General features: G+C 42.3%; 1 protein-coding gene across 6 annotated transcripts; it reads left to right on the top strand.

Moving 5' to 3' along the window:
• The first annotated feature begins 6796 nt into the window (after nucleotides 1-6796).
• LOC115107791 (uncharacterized) lies at nucleotides 6797-16911 on the top strand. 6 transcript variants are annotated; one of them, XM_029631432.2, is made up of 16 exons: nucleotides 6800-6886; nucleotides 6965-7355; nucleotides 7613-7751; nucleotides 8009-8064; nucleotides 8328-8401; nucleotides 8623-8948; nucleotides 9036-9704; nucleotides 9941-10065; nucleotides 10158-10244; nucleotides 10323-10421; nucleotides 12121-12288; nucleotides 14287-14484; nucleotides 14598-14699; nucleotides 14813-14875; nucleotides 15067-15165; nucleotides 15328-16911. In XM_029631432.2, exons 3-16 carry the CDS (start codon nucleotides 7640-7642, stop codon nucleotides 15760-15762), a joined length of 2613 nt encoding a protein of 870 aa, XP_029487292.1. In that variant the 5' UTR covers nucleotides 6800-6886; nucleotides 6965-7355; nucleotides 7613-7639; the 3' UTR covers nucleotides 15763-16911. The 6 variants fall into 6 exon arrangements, with proteins under 6 accessions (XP_029487295.1, XP_029487292.1, XP_029487291.1 ...); XM_029631435.2 differs by lacking the exon at nucleotides 6965-7355 and having other exon boundaries at nucleotides 6797-6886; XM_029631431.2 differs by having other exon boundaries at nucleotides 6830-7446.
• The last annotated feature ends 1016 nt before the right edge of the window (nucleotides 16912-17927 follow it).

Consider the following 17927-nt stretch of genomic DNA (forward strand, 5'->3'; position numbering starts at 1 on the left):
TAGTCTTAAATCAACTGAATTTAAGAGTAAACGTTCTTGAAAGAAAATGTCAGAGTGTATAGGCCCTAGCAGATGAAACTCTCGAGATTCGGCACAGTAGAGTATTCTTTTTGTCGTTTTTGGTCCAGACCTCCTCACTTTACCACGTCTTTGACTTACTGAGTTTCTTTTAATGGTTAACCTCTGCTTTTTAGGGGCAGGCCTTATACCCGGAGGTCTCTTTTTTGGTCTTCGAGACAACATAAGCCCCGAGCCTTCTTGATGCTCGACATCTGGTGACGCCCTTCTGGTCATAGCATTGGCTACAACCTCACTATATTTTTAGCTGCTGATTTTAACTGTGGTTTGGCTATGCTGAGGCCTCTCTTCATAAACGGTAAAACCACCCTAAAGAGGTTACGAAATATACCTCCTATCCCCGAACCGTACATCGTCGGGGATCCATAATAGCCGGGTAACCCATTACCCAATTGAGCAACATAGTATGAGACATAGCGGTTAGGGTCGAGATGTTGGTGGTCCATAACCCTTTAAATATATTTGAATTATGTATATAAAAAATATATAATACTAATATTATATATGTAGAGAGGTTTTTGTGGATCTAAAGTGGAGTTTTACCATAAGTAAATTCAATAATTTCGTTCTGATCCGTTTTAAGCTCAATCAGAATGTTTTCAATATATTTCTTGCTTACAGGTATGTAGTGTCGTAGTTGACAGTGACTATATCACCATCCTTTCTGTCTATATGAACTGTTCTCAGGAGGGGCACACAACTGTCTCCGACCCTTTGATAGGATATGATGTCAGTATAAACAAATATGTTGTAAAAGAATTACAGCTGGTCTTTATACCCCCACCAGCATCCCCTGAGATTTGTAGACTTTTATGTATAGGGTTGTAGAGCAAGAGTATTTCCATATGGTTCTGGGTTAGGAGTTCATTAAACTCTGAGACGATCCTGTCGACGGTTCTATAGAACCCTTTTTTAAGCTTAATAAGTTTGGCAGGTTCCGATATCCTTTTGCAAAAAAAATCGCGGTCCTTATCTTTGATATTATACCAACTATGGGGGTATGTAAACTCGCTGAGACCTACTTCCCAGGCCTCTGATAACGCTATAGGCTTTGGAAAATTGGTTGTATAATTCAAACTTTGGTTATTACGATATATATGTGAAAACGCATTACTGGGGAGAGTCAGGTAGAAGCCGCTGTGTTCCATGATGCACTCCTGTGTACACGCGAATTATGTTGTATTTATCATGCATGAGAGTTTAAATTAACCCCTGATGCCTCCACCACATCGTGCTCTAATACCCAACTGTTGAACTTTTGGGGCCAGTTTTTCCAGCGGACCAACACCCATTTTTTACCCCTTTCTCTCTTTTGATCTAGAATCTCCTCTACGTGAAAGACTTTGTCTTTACCCAACTGTACCTTCTGTAATTCCTTCTCATAAAAAGATCCATCTATAAGCTTCCCGTCATAATCTTTAAACGTGTAGACTTGTATGCGCGGTAGACATTCGGTAACGGTGGACACCTCGTCGCTGTAACCTTGCTCATATATTTTGCCGAAAAAACACCCCTCAACTTGGATATACACACCAAGTCCCCCACTATGAATTTAAAATGTAAAAAAAATCTTACGACGAAGGGGGAACAAACCATACAGATTTTTAAAGACTTGAAAAGAGTTTTCAGAAGAGACCTCGGAGGGCTTCATCATATACTCTTATGGTAGCTGTTGTTGTACCCCTTTACTAAATCTTGAACTATATCGATATATCTATGCGTGTTGTGAGCTGTAAAATATCGCCACATCCGCTCCTTCAGAGTTCTGTTAAAGCGTTCAACAACTGAAGCTTTCAAATCCGAGCCTGTAGCAAAATGTACTATATTGTGCTTCTTCATGAGTTTCTGAAAAGTATTATTAAAAAATTATTTTCCGCAATCAGTCTGCACTTTCTGGGGGCTCCTCCTTCCTTCAAGATAGAGTCGAAGGCCAGGGTCACCTCTGACCCTCTCTTATTTTTTAAGCCCCTTACAAATGCTATTTTAGAGAAAATATCTATAACCGTTAGCATATAGCGATTTCCATCATTTCTATCTGCAAGGGCCTGCATGTCACATAGATCCACCTGAAACTGGGACAAGGGATGAGTAAAAAAACTATTTATTGGAAAAAAATCGTCCAGGTTTATGTAGAGCATCCTGCTCGGCCAACCACTCATTCACTTTAGCAGCTACCTGTTTCTTTGGTTATAGCTCTCTGTAAACGCTTCTTACCCCCATAAGACCCGGGGTTAGAGGGGTTATAATAAATGTTTTCAACATCTGCTCCGCCATCCTTCTTGCCGCTCTGAGGTACAATAACGTTAATGAGCCACATTCAAATAACGACAACATTTCATTTTCATTTTGAATTTAGATTTTTTTTTTGCAAACATCAGGTATTACATATACAGACAATTCAGGATTCGTTGCAGGATACTTGTCCCCGTTTTCTCAACGATCCCAGCATGCAACACCCTGTATATTTGGTATAGATTTACAGGCTTGTGTCGCTGAATTTTTAAAACACACACATCCCCTATATAAGTATATAAACAACAAATATGATACGTTACAATTAAATGGTGTTTCAAACAAAAAGTAAAATCTTAGACAAAGTTGTTTCTAGTTCTTTAGAATCATCCACAAGACGGGATACCAGTTGTGTCCAAAGTAGACTCTCGCCCGTATGTCGTACATGATTCATGATTTGCTCCATTTTTAGCACACGCTCCACATTAGCCCAGGCATTGTGTGTTGTGTAGAACGATACAATGTTCACTTTATTTTCAATACTTTGATGCATAACATTTGTAAGTTCTCTCAAAAGAAAAAATGTATTTATTCTCTCTAACATCGTATGCATATAGTTGCCCATTGCTTTACATCTAAATAACAAATATGTATTGTCACTCGGTCTCTTGGGGTTTATTGAGCCAGAAAGTCATCACATCAGTCACCACAGCTTCCCTGTATTTGTTGTCGTCCACCAGGGTGTGTCGTATTTCTTTGAGTTTCTCGTGGATGTAGATCGCCTCCTTCAGTTCATGTAGGAAAGCCTCGGTTACCCGGAAACCCTGGGAATAGACGGCACAAGACCCATAGACTCCAGGGTTCTGACCAGCGAAGGTATAAACCTGCAGGACCACAGTCTTTTCACCAGCTCCTCAAAATGGTTGAAGTAGTAGTATCTTGGGGGTTCGTATAGGCACGGATGACGGCGCTGGCTGGGGTGATTGATCTCACAACTGATGCATTTATCTCTTATATACTCTCAAATCACCGCATCTAAAAGTGTGGCTACAGATGCCTTGATGGTGTCCACAAAAATAGTACTGACCACCCCATCAAACACATCCTCAGGGGGTGTACATCTAGGGGGTGTCGTGGGTCTTGCCTGGGGGGAGTAGAATGGTGGGCTGCGAGGCATAGAGTCCTTAGGGTCTGGCCCCCATGACGTTTCGGAGTCCTGGTATGTTGTATGAATATCCATGGTATATGCTGAAATGAAGAACTGGAGGCTTTAAGGGCCCTCCTTTTATTGTTGAACCAGTCCTTTGGGTAATCAGGGCGTGGTTAACGCAGCCGCGTACTTAGTTTTCTTCGGGGGCTGACCCTTTTGAGGATGTACCTTCTTGGGGTTCCTGTGAATCATAATCCTCAGGATTTGTATATATTATGCACTTCCTTAGAATGAACAATGCTCTGCCGCTGTTGGCTCTGTACAAAAAGAGCTTTCAACAACTCTAACATTTTCAATTCCATTAGATCCCAACTTTTAAAGGAATAAGCATGCGCAACATAAAATCCCCACCATCACGAATGTTTTGGTTGCGGGTTTCCTCGTTGCTGATATAGAGCTCCACGCATCCACATGGAAGTCAATTCTTTCTTTTTATTTTCACCCTGTGAAATATTCTTCCCGAGGAGTCAAGGGCACCTTCCTAACGGGTCTCGTAGCCCGTGATCAAGCTATGCCCCTTTGTGTTAACTCTCTGTTCGGGACACACAACCTTGCGAAAAACCGGCCAGTCTTCAAGCCCGTAGTTCACTCCTAAAGTCTGGTCGTATATTCTTCTCCTTCCGCTACCGTATAGAGCTTCACTCTAAAGGCCAGGTAATCAAAATGATACCCCCATTGCTGTCCATTAGACATCATCACTTGATCTCTCAGCGCAGTTGCGGGTGGTATTTGGGTTCTATACACACTTAGAAACCACTTTTTGGTGCATCATATATTGTGGCTTTATACTTGGCCCTTTCTCTATGTTTCAGCCGCGGCCCTGCTTCCGTTGTTACAGTCATCACAGCTTTGCCACTGATCACAAAATCCATGTTTATTTTTAAAATCTTGTTTAGTGTTCTGGGGCCACATGTCTTGTTCTGGGCTTTATTTATAATGCATCTGCCGCAAATACAACCCCCCCGGACATTCCTACTTCATAGACAACAACCCTAAGGGCAATACAATAGGGTGGGTGTGGGGTCACACTCTTTGAAATGTTCAAACACCCGCCCTACCAGTTCAACCAGGTCCCTACACATCAATCATCATAACAACTTCAAATGAATAGATGCAATATAGATATAAAATAACACACCCTCTAACACGTGACAACAGGAACAGGATGTCCTGGCCGGATGCCCATATTTGACGCATGTACGCTCATCCGGACATAGGGTTAAAAAACAACATTTTGACCTGTGTAAACATTATTTAAAACAGTGATAGCATGTGTCCTATTAAAATAATTACCTCTGCATTCCATTGGGAGGGAGTAAGGGGAGTGAACAGGGAAAAAATATGTGTTTAGTTATGTAACAGACAATAAAATACATATATTATCTTATTGTATCATACAACATCAGTGTTGCAACAGCGTAGCTGTTTCAACTCTTTTTTCACTTTCATTCTGATGATGACTGACCCCTCTGAGATAAGCTACACAGAGTCTCCCACCCATCTATCTAATATATACAACAATCCCTAATATATACAAGACAATCCGGTCCTCTGGCAGTCTCTATGGGGGTGCCACAGGGTTCAATTCTCGGGCCGACTCTTTTCTCTGTATATATCAATGATGTTGCTCTTGCTGCGGGCGATTCCCTGATCCACCTCTACGCAGACGACACCATTCTATATACTTCCGGCCCGTCCTTGGACACTGTGCTATCTAACCTCCAAACGAGCTTCAATGCCATACAACACTCCTTCCTTGCCTCCAACTGCTCTTAAACGCTAGTAAAACCAAATGCATGCTTTTCAACCGTTCGCTGCCTGCACCCGCACGCCTGACCAGCATCACCACCCTGGATGGTTCCGACCTTGAATATGTGGACATCTATAAGTACCTAGGTGTCTGGCTAGACTGTAAACTCTCCTTCCAGACTCATATCAAACATCTCCAATCGAAAATCAAGTCAAGAGTCGGCTTTCTATTCTGCAACAAAGCCTCCTTCACTCACACCGCCAAACTTACCCTAGTAAAACTGACTATCCTACCGATCCTCGACTTCGGCGATGTCATCTACAAAATTGCTTCCAACACTCTACTCAGCAAACTGGATGCAGTTTATCACAGTGCCATCCGTTTTGTCACTAAAGCACCTTATACCACCCACCACTGCGACCTGTATGCTCTAGTCGGCTGGCCCTCGCTACATATTCGTCGCCAGACCCACTGGCTCCAGGTCATCTACAAGTCCATGCTAGGTAAAGCTCCGCCTTATCTCAGTTCACTGGTCACGATGGCAACACCCATCCGTAGCACGCGCTCCAGCAGGTGTATCTCACTGATCATCCCTAAAGCCAACACCTCATTTGGCCGCCTTTCGTTCCAGTTCTCTGCTGCCTGTGACTGGAACGAATTGCAAAAATCGCTGAAGTTGGAGACTTTTATCTCCCTCACCAACTTCAAACATCTGCTATCTGAGCAGCTAACCGATCGCTGCAGCTGTACATAGTCTATCGGTAAATAGCCCACCCATTTTCACCTACCTCATCCCCATACTGTTTTTATTTATTTACTTTTCTGCTCTTTTGCACACCAATATCTCTACCTGTACATGACCATCTGATCATTTATCACTCCAGTGTTAATCTGCAAAATTGTAATTATTCGCCTACCTCCTCATGCCTTTTGCACACAATGTATATAGACTCCCCTTTTTTCTACTGTGTTATTGACTTGTTAATTGTTTACTCCATGTGTAACTCTGTGTTGTCTGTTCACACTGCTATGCTTTGTTGGCCAGGTCGCAGTTGCAAATGAGAACCTGTTCTCAACTAGCCGACCTGGTTAAATAAAGGTGAAAAAAAACAAAAAAAAACAAATCCATTTTACACAATATAAAGCACAGGTGGCACCAGAAGCCTGTCTGCACCAGTCTCACCTATAAGGTCGTCAATAGTTACCACAGCCACAAAGTCATAAACCCCGCCTATTTCTATAATTTATCTTCTTAAAATGTGATTTTAAACCTAACCCTAACTTTAAACCTAACCTTGACCACACTGATAACCTTATGCCTAACCCTAACCTTAAATTAAGACCAAAAAACGAATTTTAGTTTTCATTATTTTTTTTGCCTACATCCAGCTGCTATGTCTGGATCAGGTAGAGTACTACTAGGAGGCGGAGCCATCGTAAGGTAATATGAAGACATAACTGATCTGGAATCTGTTTTGCGTTCTGCTCAACAAAACCTGTTCGTACTGGATGGCTGTAAGTAACCGCCCCTTTTACAGTGGTGGTGAATGAGATGGGAATCTCATTTGTTGTCTCCACAAAGAGGGCGTTTCGGGAATGAAGTAATCTCAAAGAGGGTATGCAATATGGATAATTGATACTATAGGTTTTGTCGGAGCATTATTTTTAATTAGATATCTTCTTGAACATTTCAGCATGGCCATTTGATGGTCGTTCTATTCAAATAACCGAATCCAACGAGTGGTTAAGGCGGATCGTTGTCGGGAGGAAATGACAGAGGGGGACTGAAACAGGAAGGAATGGCAGCTAACCTTGCTAAGGAGTGTGCGGTACGGGTAGACGTTTCACAATGTAACGTTAAGTGTATCAAACAATTAAATTAGTAGGTGGCTACATTGTAGCCAAGTTGTTTGAGCGCGTGTAGTGCAACGGTTAGGACGTTTACATTATATCAGCATCCAGAGTGTAGATTTGCTGCAACGTCACTGCAAAGCAAGCGTTCCCCTTTTTTTGTGTGGCTATTCGTGGAAAATGATGGTGGCTGTGGCTCTAGAAACACTGCTACTGCAACACTGCTCGAGTAAGGTACACTGCTGCACTGAACAAAACAGAACCAACGAGTTCATATTAGGCCTACCTTTGTATTCACACGGGCTCATCCTGCGTTTACATAAGGGTTGGTATGCCACGTGATTCTTCTTAATGTGGACATCAAATTAATAACAGAATAGATGTTCCCCAGAAGAAGTCATATTAAAGCCCTTTTATCAATTATGTGACAGTGAAGATGTCTATTGATGGACTATGTAATAGAATAATTCAGGCCTGGTGTTGTTTTGCAGTACTGATCGGTCAGGTCAACTGCAATCATGGATCATCATCAACTTCATCATCACACACAAGGAAGCATGTCACCATCATATGTGCCAAGGAAGAGGAAGGCTTCACAACCAAAACAAAAAAGTGGTGTTCCACTACCAGGTAAATGTCACTAAACCGTCACTGTCACTAGATGATTGACAAATTGTCAGTTTACTCAGCAAACTTTAGAGTATTGATAAATTACATTATGTCCAAATTTGCATCTGGCCAGTTGCAATTGCAGATGTCTTGAATCATTATGATTCATGTTTGGTCTCCATTTATGTATTTCATGCAGACTGTCTTGGAAACGCTCCTTCACTAGTGTTTTGTAAGGAAAAGGATTAACTAATGAAAATGTGACCATAATCCAACAGCTATCCAGAAGATGCCAGATATGAGTGTGATGAGCATGATTGGTGTTCCACCTAAGGTAAGAATAAAAACATAGTAACAGTATTTTCTTTCAGTTCTACTTGGCCATTATGAGTGTTCCTACCAAAGCATGGGTGCACTATTCCAGTCCTCAACATGAAAACTAAAATAACAACCATCATGAGGATCTAGAAATGATTTAGCATTAAGCACTTCTACATCAACATATGATGGTCCTTAGTGCAGTGTTCACAATAAACCTTGTAAGATCCTGTGGGACCCTGGATCTCTTCTTAACAGTTATGTACTTGAATATTATAGAATGATGACCCCCATGCCCAGGCGACCCAAAAGATGAAAAGATCATATGGCAGAAAAAGGTCAATGGGCCCACTGTGAGTTTCCTTTATTTTAATTGCCGATTGCTGTATGTTTTCCTTCCCATCACTGACTCCTACCTGTCCAATATTCTCAGATCTCCACAAGTTCAAAGTGTGTAGGTGATAGAGGCATTTGATCTGTGAAATAGTCTATGCTTGTGCACGGTTTTCACTGTGCAAAAGCTGACCAGAGTAGTTGTTGTCATGTGAGTTTGGTGCTGTGTGTCACTGTCTAGGTATGAGGATCTGCAGAATGTCTCTCTGGGTTCTGGTGTGGAGGATTCAACCAGCGAGACATCCTGCTGCTCCGTGGTGTCTTCCAGCCTGGCTGTAGCCAACGGTGAGCTGCCTCCTCCTCCACCACTCTCTGCCAGACTGCCTCACAAGCTGGTGGCTAAAGACTGCTGGCCTAACCAGGCCCCAGACACAAGCAGGGCCCAGGGCCGGGGTCAGGAACCACACCTGCCCTCCGATTTTGCGATTAAGAAAATGCGGAGAGTGGAGGTGGACAACAACAGCACACCTTCTGCTACAAATTTCCCTCAAGAAGTGAGACAGTCAGGTAGTTATGTTGCAACCATCACTTTATTGTCTTCTGACCCTTTCTCTCTCAAGTTTTAGTTCATGTTAAATGTTTCCTTTGATGCAGTTCCAGTTCCTGTTGGAGGTGGGCATGTTCATAGCCATGTCCATAGCGGTCACTCAGTGGGAGGTGGGCATAGCAATATCTACAGCAGTCTCTCGGTTGGAGGTGGACATGCCCATAACCATGTCGACAGCGGTCACTTGGTAGGAGGTGGACATGCCCATAACCATGTCGACAGCAGTCACTTGGTAGGAGGTGGACATGCCCATAACCATGTCGACAGCAGTCACTTGGTAGGAGGTGGACATGTCCATAGCCATGTCGACAGTGGTCACTTGGTAGGAGGTGGACATGTCCATAGCCATGTCGACAGCGGTCACTTGGTAGGAGGTGGACATGCCCATAGCCATTTTGACAGCGGTCACTCGGTTGGAGGTCGGCATGTCCATAGCCATTTTGACAGCAGTCACTTGGTAGGAGGTGGACATGCCCATAGCCATGTCCAAAGTGGTCACTTGCTTGGAGGTGGGCATCTCCAGAGCAGTTACCCTATTGGAGGTGAACTTGTCCAGAGCAGTTACTCTGTTGTAGGTGGACATGTTCATAGAAGTCACACTATTGGAGGTGTGACTATCCAGAGCAGTCACAGTCACCCAGCAGAGCCTACCGAGGAAGAGAAATCTAAAGTCTTCACCTTCACAACCAAGAAGGAACCCCCAGTCTACCCCCCAGGTGAGAGGACTCCCCAGGTGAAAGGATTAGCAAATAAAATATCACCATAGATTCAATCCCTGGCAACACTTTACATTAGTTCATCCTATACCTGTGTAATAACACAAATTATTTTAGGAACCATGTTGTATTAACAATGTTACGTAATACTTTGGTAATTGCATTGTAATGGTAGGTATGGTTCCTTATTCCACTTGTACAATAACAAAAAACACTCCACTTCCTGTGTGGAACAGGAAGTCAAGAAGAGAGGTGGCAGCTGATGATCCTGGGCAAAGGCCGAGTCACGTGCCCCAAGTGTAAAAGTGTGAGCAGGAAGACCGTGGATGGCCTGAAAAAACATATGGAGAGCTGCCGATTGGTGTGTGTGTGTGCCGTACTTACAATAACAGCCTCCCATGTTGCACTTGGTACAACTGAATCTCAAAAACAAAACGAATGTGTTCCTTGTAGAATCCCTTCACGTGTCAGCAATGCGGGAAACAACTGAAGTCTTCCACGGGAATGAAGTACCACATCATGGCAGACCACAATAACCTGGTAAGGCCATTCTCCCATCTGACGCTGGTTTTGGTGTGTTCCATGTTGACATTGGTGTTAACTATCTTGTTTTTCCAGCCCTCACCAGATGACATAAATGGCCTGGATGACCAGTCCATGAAGGAAAAATTGAGGAAGGTGCTGAAAAGGATGGGAAAATTAAAATGCTCGAAAGAGGTATGATTCCATGATGGTGTCTGTATCTGAAATTCCAGTACAGATGTCACATTAACCATTGTTGGTAGTCTCCCTAGGCAGTCTGGTTGCCTCTCACATTAACAATGTTCTGACATACAGTACCAGTCAAAAGTTTGGATACACCTACTAATTCAAGATTTTTTCTTTAACTTTACTATTTTCTACATTGTAGAATAATAGTGAAGACATTACATCTATGTAATAACACATATGGAATAATTTAGTTACCAAAAAAGTGTTAAACAAATATATTTTCTCGATGACAGCTTTGCACTCTCTTGGCATTCTCTCAACCAGCTTCACCTGGAATGCTTTTCAAACAATCTTGAAGGAGTTCCCGCATATACTGAGCACTTGTTGGCTACTTTTCCTTCACTCTGCGTTCTAACTCATCCCTAACCATCTCAATTGGGTTGAGGTCGGGTGATTGTGGAGGCCAGGTCATCTGATGCAGCACTCCATCACTCTCCTTCTTGGTCAAATAGCCCTTACACAGCCTGGAGGTGTGTTTGGTCATTGCCCTGTTGAAACACAAATGATAGTCCCACTAAGCGCAAACCAGATAGGATGGCATATCGCTGCAGAAGGCTGTGGTAGCCATGCTGGTTAAATGTGCCTTGAATTATAAATAAATCACAGATAGTGTCATGAGCAAAGCACCGTCACACCTCCTCCTCCAAGCTTCATGATGGGAACAACGCATGCGGAGATCATCCGTTCACCTACTCTGCGTCTCACAAAGACATGCCGGTTGCAACCAAAAATCTAAAATTAGTACTCGTCAGACCAAAGGATAGATTTCCACCGGTCTAATGTCCATTACTCGTGTTTCTAGGCCCAAGCAAGTCTTCTTCTTATTGGTGTCCTTTAGTGGTGGTTTCTATGCGGCAATTCGACTATGAAGGACTGATTCACGCAGTCTCCTCTGAACAGTTGATGTTGAGATGTGTCTGTTGAAGTCTGTGAAGCATTTATTTGGACTGCAATTTCTGAGGCTGGTAACTCTAATGAACTTACCCTCTGCAGCAGAGGTAACTATCGGTCTTCCTTTCCTGTGGCGGTCCTCGTGAGAGCCAGTTTCATCATAGCGCTTGATGGTTTTTGCGACTGCACTTTTCCACATTAACTGACCTTTATTTCTTAAAGTAATGATGGACTGTTGTTTCTCTTTGCTTATTTGAGCTGTTCTTGCCATAATATGGACTTGGTCTTTTACCAAAATAGGCTTATTTTCTGTATACACCCCTACCTTGTCACAACACAACAGATTGGCGCAAAAGCATTCAGTTAACTTATTAACAAGGCACACCTGTTTTAATTTAATTGCATTCCAGGTGACTTCCTCATTAAGTTGGTTGAGAGAATGCCAAGTGTGTGCAAAGCTGTCATCAAAGCAAAGTGTGGCTACTTTGAAGAATCTAATATACAAAATATATTTTTATTTGTTTAACACTTTTTTTTGGTTGCCACATGATTCCATATGTGTTATTTCATAGTTTTTATGTCTTCACTTTTACTCTACAATGTAGAAAATAGTAAAAATAAGGAAGAACCCTGGAATGAGTAGGTGTGTCCAAACTTTTGACTGGTGCTGTAAGTCTGGGACTTCATAGTCGACATCGTTGGCACATGGGAACTATAGATGTGTTTCACTCTAAAGGACTGTGTTACATTACAGGGCTGCACTGGTAGTTTCACCAGCATCATGGGTTACCTGTACCACACGAAGAAATGTGGGAAAGAGGAGTCTGAGCTGGAGAAGCTGCTTCTCAACTGCCAACACTGTGGCAAGGTCTACAAGTCCAAGGCAGGCCTGGAGTACCACCTCAAGTCGGAGCACGCACCAGTGAGTTCGCTAAATTGCACTGCCTTTACAACAGGGATCTTCAACTAGATTCAGGTGTGGGGGGAGGGGGCACAAAATTGCAAATCATTTGTAGAACGCAAATTGACCACAATAATTAGAAACGGATATAATATTTGAATAAAACAATCATTTTAAACCTTGCTTACATTTGTATATGATCACATCTCTCTATTTTGCGTGGGAATACTTGGGAGCAGATTTCCAAAATTATAATCAATTGGAGCTGATTTCCTGGTGTTTTTACTGTAACGGCGTTCTTCGTTTGTAGAAAGAGAGTCGGACCGAAATGCAGCGTGTTTGTTACTCATGTACTTTAATAAAGAAAAAAGGAACGATACATGAAATAACGTACTACTATGAAAACAACAAACGGAACGTGAAACTTATTACAGCCTATCTGGTGAATACAACACAAAGACAGGAACAAACACCCACGAAATACCAAGCGAAACTCAGGCTGCCTAAATACGGTTCCCAATCCGAGACAACGAGAAGCACCTGACTCCAATTGAGAACCGCCTCAGGCAGCCAAGCCTAACTAGACACACCCCTAAACAGCCGCGATCCCAAATATTACAAACCCCAATACGAAAACAACATATAAACCCCATGTCACACCCTGGCCTGACCAAACATATAACGAAAACACAAAATATATTGACCAAGGCGTGACATTTACGGTGTTTTATTTATTTTATTTTACCTTTATTTATACAGGTTTTTTCTCGTTGAGATAAAATCTCTTTTCCAAGAGAGACCTGGTCCAATAGCAGCAGGGGGAACAACGTTTCAGACAAAACAACTTACATACACTAACACAACATTAAACAAAACTATAAATGCACATACAGTACAACAATTACATATTACATTAAAAACACAAACATCTTGACTAAAAACAGCTGGCCTGAAAACAATTACACTCTTCTATGATATATACATCGATCAAGTGTTTAAACTCCACCAACGAAACTAGATCATCACATTTTCAAATGTTCAGGAGAGGATTCCAGGACCACGGTGCTAAGTAACTAAAACTATTTCTACCATGACCTGTTCTAATTTTTGGTACTGTTAGAAGCAAATCAGAATGGGACCATAATTCATATTTATTTACTGACCTGACTAAAAAAATAACAGAGGTAAAATGTCATTTTACCCAATAAGGCCTTACAAATCAGTGTATACCAGTGTTTAAGCTTACGCGAGGTCAATGACGACCAGCCAACAGTGCTGTAGAGATCACAATGATGTGTTAGACGTTTCTGATTTGTAATGAACCTGAGGGCTGCATGATACACTGAATCAAGTGCTCTCAGGGTAGTGGCTGAGGCCTGCACATTTATAACATCACTAAAATCTAAAACCGTCCGTAATGTACATCGTACCAGCTCCTTCCTGGCCTCAAAAGAAAAACAAGCCTTATGCCGGTAATGAAATCCTATTTTCTGCTTGAGCTTCCTTATCAGGTTCTCTGCATGCACAGTGAAGCTCAGCTTATCATCAACCCACACACCCAAATATTTGTACACTTTAACTTGCTCTATAGTACGTCCAGCCAATGTAGCAATGACATGATTTGTAACATGCCTGGCATTTATGTCCAACAATCCAGAACTTGGTGAGGTCAAATATAACCACCTGTGCGCCAAATTCGTCCTGGGAGCTACCAGTTGGGGAATCCTGTTTTACACTATACACTTGTCCACTAACTAATAAGACAGTCTTTCAAGGTTACAATTCACTGGGTGACATTCCATCGCACAACATGCCATTGTGCTCACAATCTGTAGCAGTTACATTCTGGCAACTTCAATGTCACAAACATTTCTCAGTATATCCACCCACCCATTTCCCAGAGCACCCCATTCCTTGGTCTCTTTTTTAAATGTATTTTTAGCTAATTTCTCCTCTCTAAATTATTTGAGCTTCTCTTGAATGGGTGATGATAGACAGCTGTCTCCCTCTCCCCCACAGGTGCCTGAGAATGCAGAGGAGGAGGTGGAGGTGAAGGCTCAGAGAGAGCCCAACCCTGAGAGGACACCCAGCGGCCGGGTCAAACGCATGTCAGCCCAGGTGGCCTTTTTCCACCTACAGGAGATTGCTAATGACGAGCTGGCCAAGGAGTGGCCCAAGAGGAAGGTCATCGGAGACCTTGTCCCAGACGATAAGAAGGTGAGGACACTTCAACACTAAGATAGTCCTAGATGTGTGCTCATGTACTATATCTATTCCCGTGGGTACATTGACCTCCAGATGTACCATTCTTTTTCTGTTGGGTTCCACAGCTGAGATATGCCCGGCCAGGGCTGCCTGCCTTCAGTCAGGAGGTCCTTCGGAAGTGGAAAAACGAAGTGAAGCTGCAAAAAAAAGTTCAGTGCCCAAACCTGGTACGACCCATCATTTTTTTAAATGATCTTTTATCCCATATTGCGTATAGTTGAGATGTTGCTCACTGTACTATACTTATAATGTGACTAGGAAACTTTCTGGTTTCCCTCAGGGCTGCGGCTCAGTCTACACCAGTGTGTCTGGACTGAAGGCTCACCTTGGGCTCTGTGGAAGGGTATGGAATAGATTTACTCTCACTGCTCTGCTGTCTTTCACTTCCAAGTACTGCAACGTATCCAGAAGACGGGGAAAGTTATTCAGCTGAAACTGAGTCAATTCCTCAGCATAAAAATCTGATGTATGCACAGGAATTTAAATCCATTATTAAGCATCTATTTCAACCAAATCTTTTCTCTCATTATGCAGGGGGACTTTGAAGCAGGGAAATACAAATGCCTAATCTGTAAGAAAGAGTTCAACTCAGAGAGTGGGGTGAAGTACCACATCAATTCTGTCCACTCCCAGGTCAGAAATGTATTTGTTTTAGACTTTTAACCTCCATGATGACATACTGTATCATATTAATGTATAGTGTTTTGCCATATGAATAAAGTACTGCAAAAATTCATGTTGTAGTGCTTTTTGGTGGCATACTATACTAATTTCCTTTGTCCTGTGCTTTCTTAGGACTGGTTTGTGGTGACCTCAAAATCCAAGAACTTTGATAAGGTCCTGAAGACCAAGCCCAAGGTGCACAGCACTGTGAATGACCCCACTGACCAGCTCCAGCAGCAGACCCTCCATGTCTTCACCCCCATCCTAGAGCCCTGGCAGGACATGCAGATGGGACCCCCACCAGCGGTGCCTGAGTCAGCCTTGCAGGTCAACCCTGAGGCAGCAGAGGGGAAGAGGAGGGGGAAGGGGAGAGGGAAGGAGAAGGACTGCTATGACTTCACTGGCAGTGATCATTCCAGCAGTGGCAGCAGTGGCAGCTCCAGCAGCGGATCAGAGACAGAGGAGCCTGAGGGCCAGAGACACAATGTTGACCAATGGGCACTGCAGAGACCCAGTATCATCGAGACCCACCCTGAAGCCGCCAAGCGACCCAGAAGCAACCTCTAGTTGGGTTTGATCACCTGACTTCAGATCAGGGGTCTGTTCAGGAGGGTGCAACGTTACAGAACGTTCAAATAGAAATGCATTCTGCATTGGTCCTGGGATGTGTAGTCTGTGTTTCAACTGTAACTATGAGATCATCTTAGACAACTTTTAATGTGTCTTATTTTAATAAGATTTATAACTTTTTTGTTTTCTGACATGTTTACTTAGACTTTTTTTTACCCCCTATTATCGGTAGACTTGTGTTCCTCTACAGATTGTGCCTAGTGTATGGATGTATTATTTCATACAACTCCTCATTATAACTGAACTGTTATCAGACCTCTTTTTACAATGGATATTTAACCATAGCATGTGGTGTTAATGTAGCCTGCATTTTATATCATGGATTGTGAAATGTTACCGCAGGATGAATTTGATATACGGTGGTTGTCGGTTATAGTTGTCCGTGATGTGTTAGCGCTGCATTGTTTGTGGATGTACGGGCCAGATGGAAATAGGTGCATTTGTCATTTTATTTACTCTCTTTGTGCCCCTCTGCTGTAAGATTGTATTTAGTTTATTCTTCTCCTGTTGAGATTTGTCAGTGCGCTTCTGTTTAAGGTTTTGAATAGATTAATCTGTTTTACTTAGTTTTGAATAATGAAGCTGCCCTTAATTTTTTTAACGATCCCTAACACATTGATTGTTAACAATTGGGTTTCCCTATTTGATGGCTTTGAAAATGTTACAAAGACAACCAATGTCTTTCAGATCAAAGATTCTGCTTGCGTCCGTGATCCCTGTAACAGAAACGGGCATAGTGCATGCACTTTTATATTGACTGAAATGAACTGTTCAGTCTAATCATAGGCATATTCCCGTAACCCAACCTTGTGAAAGTTGACAAGTGTGCCATCATTTTTGTCTGGCATTAGACACTGCTTCTTGAGATGTTCTGTGTTTAATGAACCAACTGTTGTTAGTCAAATGAAAGGGAACACATTTCAATTCACCATTTGTGTACATTTGTATTCATGGAAAAACTATTGTTTCAAGATTAGAAAACTGCATTATACCTTTTTTTAGAAGTACTGTAATGTACTCCTTTTTTAAACTACCAGCAGTGTTAGCTATATCAACAGGTGAAATAAAAATATCTACATAATTCTACTAATTTTCCATTCTCATTTTGCCATTGTTTACACAGTAAACAAACCGTATTCTACTAATAACTGCAGGTGTTAAATTAAAGATAAGTGATGCGTCGCCTGAACAAACTCTGGTTCTATTCACTTCAGTACTTTGGCCTCCACCTGTGGCAGAAATGTGTGTCACAGCCATGCAGCGAGGCAATATATTACTGAACAAAAATATAAACAGAAATGTGAGGTGTTGGTTTCATGAGCTGACATAAAAGATCCCAGAAATGTTCCATGTGCACAAAAAGCTTATTTCCCTCAAATTTTGTGCACAATTTTGTTTACATCCCTGTTAGTGAGCATTTCTCCTTTGCCAAGATAATCCATTCACCAGACAGGTGTGACATATCAAGAAGCTGGTTAAACTGCATGATCATTACACAGGTGCAGCTTGTGCTGGGGGCAATAAAAGGCCACTCTAAAATGTACATTTTTGTCACACAACACAATGCCACAGATGTCTCAAATTTTGAGGCAGTGTGCAATTGGCATGCTGATTGCAGGAATGTCAAACAGAGCTGTTGCCAGATAATTTGATGTTAACTTCTCCACCACCAATATCATTTTAGAGAATTTGGCAGTACATCCAACTGGGGGGGGGGGTACTTCTGTCTGTAATAAAGCCCCTTTATGGGGAAAACTAATTCTGATTGGCTAGGCCTGGCTCTGCAGTGGGTTTGCCTATATCCTCCCAGGCCCACCCATGGCTTCGCCCCTGCCGAGTCATGTGAAATACATAGATAAGGGCCTAATCAAAGTTGCTGTCGGCAGCAAATGGGACTTGAAAGAAGGCGTTATCGGTAACTATAATTTGTAAATTATGTGACTGTGGCTCTGTAATTTAACCATATTTGTCACGAGCATGGGGAATCAAACCGGGAGTTAGTGAATAGGCGCGAGTCAACTGGGGAACGATAACACTGGACACTTCCTATAAAAACTTGCTGTTGCAAGTATGTAAGTATACATTTTTTTGTTATAACATAA

Source organism: Oncorhynchus nerka, linkage group LG24, assembly GCF_034236695.1.
Source record: "Oncorhynchus nerka isolate Pitt River linkage group LG24, Oner_Uvic_2.0, whole genome shotgun sequence".
NCBI lineage: Eukaryota > Metazoa > Chordata > Actinopteri > Salmoniformes > Salmonidae > Oncorhynchus > Oncorhynchus nerka.